Raw genomic sequence first — 5,749 nt, 5'->3', positions numbered from 1 at the left:
TGTTAAACTTATCGGGTCACCCCAACCATTTCACCAGTAGCTGCTTTTTTCTCCCTTTTCCTTTCTCTGCTAGAATTTTTTCAATCCTGTAAATCCTGTCTCGTTTGGGGTTTACTTTTTGTAATACTTCAGGGTAAAAAGGTCCAGTAACTGCCTCACCCTTGTAATCTTTTAATCGGTATACAGGTCTCTGGCCCCTGGTTAAGGCTTCATCCACTATGAATATCTCATCAGTAAACGTCTGTTCATAACCTTTTTCAAAAGCGCCTTTGGTTTTAGATAGTCTCACGTGGTCACCTTTTCTAAAAGGGGCAACAGCCGGTTTTATTTTAAAACCATCTCCGTAAACCATTTTCCATACCTTCAGAGAATTTGAAGGGTTAACATCAACGGGTCTGGTACGTATAGTTCTGTGAAAGCTCTGGTTGTAACTCTTTATAAAGTCAGGTAAGAAGTCAATGTAGTGAAAGGTGTTATGGGCTGTAAAATATCTCCACATCCTAGTTTTTAAAGTTCTGTTAAATCACTCCATAACCCCTGCTTTGACTTCATTATTGGTAACAAAATGGTGAACTCCATGCCGCTTTAACAATCCACTTAAAGGTTTGTTTAAAAATTCTTTCCCCCGATCGGTTTGTAATTTTTGAGGCACGCGACCTTCACTGAAAATAACTTTAAAGGCCTTGGATATCTCACCACTCGTCTTGTCTTTTAGGCCTAAGGCCCAGGCATATTTGGATAGAATGTCTATCACTGTTAAGATGTACTTAAAACTGTTGTTGTGTTTGGAGAACCGGTGCATGTCCACCAAATCTGCCTGCCACTGCGCATCCACATCTGAAACAATGGTCTTGTTTCTTTTAAAACGTATTCGAGCCGGTTTGTGTAAAGTGTAAGCATCCTGGTCTGAAAGCCATACTGTTACCTGTCTTCTTTTTAAAGTTTTACTATGCTTTCTGGCCACTTGAAAAAGAGGGTTGACCCCGCCGAAGCTCCCAACTTCCCTGGGGGCATAATATATTTTCTTTAACAGAGCCGTCTATGTAGACATGACTGTTACTGGTACCGTCTTTTACTACCACGAGTATGAAAGGGAACACATTCATATTGACACATTTAAATAAGTTTTATTAATCGCCTGGTTTAACACGAGCTTTTACAGCCGCCTGTAAAAATGGATGCCATGACCCCTACCATAAGGGAGTCTCAGATGGTTCATTCTTCCATTTTGTCCTTTTCGGCTTGAGATCTGTGTCTCAGACATGAGCAAAAACAGCTGACGCACAATATATTTACTCCCACAGGGCTTCCGATGTGTAAGTTCTTAAAGGCCTCTAAAAAGGCATCGTCGACCTGTTGACAGATTTTCAGAAAAGAAACCGTGTGAGCACCCCCACTGCTCATTTTTCAATTTACGTAACCCCCGGTTCCTACCCCATTGCCCACCCCTCCTTGACCACCGCTTCTTAATCATTCATTTTACCTGAGCTCCGTCTTTTCCGTTCGCTTTGTCCGCCGGTGCCTCCCCCGAGCTGCGATTGCCTTCCACCTCTGAGGGGGTGGACAAAGAGAGGCCGTCATGTTCATCAGGGTGCCTCACGAGGGTTTCAGGGTCAGGTTCCGACGTATCCATCAACGGCTGGGTCAAAGGGTCCTCCTCGGAACTGTCGCTGATGTAGCGCTTTCTCCACACAAGCCCAAAGGTGCTCGGGGCTAAAACAAAGTCTGAAGTTCTCACGGGAGTGGTGAAGGAGTCCATGTTTCCTCTCAGCAGCCTTTCCGCGATTTCGAAAACACGTGTCTTTGGTAAGAGATGGCCGCCTCCTCTGTCTGGCGCTGGGACTGATGGGGTAATGGTGCTGCACTCTGATTGGCGGAGGCCCTTGGGAGGAGTTCTTAGTGGGGTCACATGACTCACTTCCGGAGGGGTCACCCCAACCTGGAAGTCACCCTGATTGGTCACAATCTCATCTCGGGGAGGCCCTGTCAGGACGAAACCCCTCCTGATTGGTAGAGGATGGTGGGGGGAGTTCTTAGAGGGGTCACACGACCCACTTCCGGATGGGTCACCCCCGCCCCGGAAGTCACCCTGATTGGTCAAAATCTCCTCTCAGGGCGGTCCTTTCGGGACAAAACCCCTCCTGATTGGTAGAGGGTGGTGGGGGGAGTTCTTAGAGGGGTCACATGACACACCTTGCTTCCAGTCAGGAGGCACCTTGACCCCGGAAGTAATACCCCCATGGGGTGGGACTTCCCGTGACAGGCGGGAGGGACCAAGAGGTCAAGGGGCGGGGCTTAAGGGGTCAAGGGGCGGGGTTAGGGTTTGATTGACAGTAGGGCCCTTATACTACTCATGGGGTCTCTAGCTCAGATCAACCTCCTCCTTGCTTGACTGTCTCCTGCCTGTGGTTTGTATTTGGTCTCCTTTTAATGGATGTGGGATGTGTTTGTTGTGGCCGGCTCCCTCACTGTTCCCTTTTCTCACCCTTTCCACAGGGGCCAGGTTGCAGGTTGTTCTGACCCAGCCGGCTCCCGACAGGAAGCAGCCCGGAGACTCCACCCTGCTGAAATACGCCTGGACCGGGTTTAATCCCAAACCTGAGGGTCCCAAAGGAACCCGGGAAGGGGGTTGGGGTGGCTGCTGAGCTACCACAAACCTTCAGTCACAGCCTGCTCCTCCCCCACCCTCCAGGGGTGATTCACACCCTCCAAGGGCAGCCCCAGCTTTTAACTGCACATGCAGGGCTGCCCAGAGGATTCAGGGGGCCGGGGGCAAAGCAATTTTGGGGGCCCCTTCCATAAAAAAAAGTTGCAATACTATAGAATACTAAATTCTCGTGGCGGCCCCTGCTGGGCCCGGGGCCTGGGGCAAATTGCCACACTTGCCCCCCCACCCATGTGGCCCTGTACACATGGCCAGGAAGCGACCAGAGGCACTGCCCTGTATTACTGTGTGAGGACTGAGGCACAGCGGTGAGCCATAAACCCAGCCCTTCTCCCATTCACGCATGGGGGCAGCAGTGACACACACACGGGGCAGGGTAAAAACACATCTGACACCAGCTCCGAACTCCACAGTTCCAGGGAAACTTCCCCCGTAGATGGATAAAGTCCTGAGCTGCCGCACAATCCCGCTTTTCTCACACACCCCACTGGTCTCACTGCGATGAATGGGGACATGGGAGGGAGCGAACACATTGGCGTTTGGCCCCTGAGCCACGTGTCTGAACCTGCCAGGGAACATTTCCCTCTGGCCCCTGCACATGTCACTGGAGCTGGTCACTGGACGGGGAGTTCCGTGCCGGTGTCAGCGGGTGTCTCAGCCCAATGGAGCCCCGTGATCCGACCTCTTCCCACTCACTGACCCCACAGGCCACCTGTCACACAGCCCCACTGTGCATGGGCAAGGGATTCCGGAGCTGAGATTCACCGCATCCAATTAATAGTTTTACTCCCTTATAAGCCAGCTCCATTTCTCTCTTTCTTTTAGAACAAACAATTTCCTTGTTGTGTGGCAACCTTCTACCGGGATCTCCCAGTCTCCCACCACCGAGCAAAGTGATTGAAATCGGGCCCTAAGCTTCAGTCATGGGAATCGAGCCCTTTCAAGGTGTCTGGTTTTTTTCCTCGTCTAAAGTGTATTGAGCATCCCATCGCGCTGTGCCCGGCCCTGCACACACGCACAGGCTGCGATAATCTGACATCCTCCCTCTGAGCCGTACTGCAAGTAACAAATCACATCAGAGTTTGTGTCCCTTATAAGGAGCGCGATATGCGAACGAGAGTGAGAGTTTTCTGTTTAAATCCGTGCCTCTCTCTGCCCAGGCTGTGCCCAGAGACACAATGTGCAGCCCCGGGGTCGGTGCAGTTACCAGCCAGTCCCCTCAGAACTTTCCCCTCCAGCACTAGGGACAATGAGACTTTGCCTCCATTGAATGTTCATTGCAGTGGCTTTAGAAGGTATTTTCCATCGTAACTGCTCTGGAGAAACAAGGGGACATGACACGGCTGCAGCTGATATTACAGTGATTTGTAACCTGTTTTTATTCCCAGGTGCCCGGTCCCAGATCCGGAGGGGATGTGAAAAAGCCAGGAGACTCTCTCCGCCTCTCCTGCAAAGCCTCTGGGTTCACCTTCAGCAATCACAGACAGCATTGGGTCCGACAGGCTCCCAGGAAGGGGCTGGAGTCGGTCGCTACAGTCAATCAGCCAAGTGGCTCCAAACAATGGTATTCCCCAGCTGTTCAAGGCCGATTCACCATCTCCCGAGACACTTCTGTCAGCTCGGCTTATCTGCAAATGACCGGCCTGAAACCCGAGGACACCTCCCGCTATTACTGTGCCAGACACACAGTGAAACACAACCTAATACTGGTGCAGAAACCTTGGCTGCACCATCTCCTGTGAGCCGCATGAGGGCAGCAGTGACCATGCAACTCTGGGCACTGGCGTGAGAAAAGGCATCAGGATGAATCAAAAATCTGCCATTGGTTTTTAACCCTGTAATTCCGTGGCAATATCACCACTGGCTTCACGGCCGGCTCCTTACAGAGATGGCTCAATGCCTGAGTAAACCACGATCAGCTACAGCTGGAGATATGGGGCAGGGGTATGGGGTATGCTCGGACTTTCCAAGCATACCCGTGACTTAAGGCGCCCCCCATCCATTTGGAAATCCAAGCCCAGCCCCTCAGCTAGTGTGAATCGGGAGAGCTCAGTATGTGGCCCACAACCTATATCCACAATGCAAAATTATTTTCACAAGGACAATTAACCCACACGCAGCCCTTCCTCCTCTGAATCTGCCCAGTGCTGGCACCGAGGCTAGTTATGTGATTTCTAGGGCAGAGACCAGGAGAGTTGATTGGAAAAGCTCGGGGAGAGACCCCTGCACAGATAGGAGCCGATCACATTGGTGGGGGCCAGGGGTCACTGGAGTCAGAGCAGGGCTGAGATCTTTGGCTGGTGGCTGCTGCCCTGGGCTCCTCATTCCCCTCTAGAGTCCATAGGGGTGACCTGATGGGGCATCTGCCTCTAGGAAGGATGGCTGCGCCTTTCTCACACTGATTTCTGCCCCAAAGCCAACTCCATCCCTTGCCCACAATGGAGGGCCAGACTTTTGACAGCGACACTGATCATACATTAAATGCCCCATGGGTAAGGAAATTGGGAACGATTTAGTGACTGTGCCAGGGATTTTCAAAGAAACCCTGTGAAGTTAGGGGCCAGAATCGTATCTGGAGCCAAACTCTTCCAGGTTCCCTTGACTCAGAGTCCCAGCCTATAGCTATGGTGCGAATACAGACTGAGAAATGGAGATCGGTTTTCACAAAACACTGACCCCGCGTACACAGAGATTTGCATCTTCATCTGCCTTATTCTCTAGCCAAAGACTCTCGTCTCTAAAGGGCAGATCCAAAGCCCATTGAAACCAGTGGGTACCTTTCCTATGAGTACAATAGTCTGTGGATGAGACATTAGAATCAAGACAGGCATATATGAGCTCAGGCAAGGTGGGAGTTAATTTCTCTATTAGACAAACTATATTCAGGATCCCACTATGCAGTGTGGGGCGCTGTACAAACATACTGCCTCTCTCTGACTCCCAGAACAAGAGTTTGTGAGTCTTATAAGGAAGGGGATATGCAAATAGGGGTAACAGTTTCCCATTTTAATCAGTCTCTCTCTCTCCCCAGGCTGCACACGGAGAGACAATCCACAGCCCCCCTGTATCTGTGCAGTTACCAGC

The 5,749-nt window shown here is 50.9% G+C and overlaps 1 gene segment (V, D, J or C); it reads left to right on the top strand.

Moving 5' to 3' along the window:
- The first annotated feature begins 3,772 nt into the window (after positions 1-3,772).
- On the top strand, positions 3,773-4,407 carry LOC135886377 (Ig heavy chain V region C3-like). The segment is given in 2 exon segments: positions 3,773-3,784; positions 4,054-4,407. Coding segments are annotated over 2 exon segments (366 nt in total).
- Positions 4,408-5,749: the final 1,342 nt, after the last annotated feature.

Source organism: Emys orbicularis, chromosome 12 (assembly GCF_028017835.1).
Source record: "Emys orbicularis isolate rEmyOrb1 chromosome 12, rEmyOrb1.hap1, whole genome shotgun sequence".
Lineage (NCBI taxonomy): Eukaryota > Metazoa > Chordata > Testudines > Emydidae > Emys > Emys orbicularis.
Note: the sequence above shows the minus strand (reverse complement) of the source record. Positions and strands in the feature narration are given on the sequence as shown.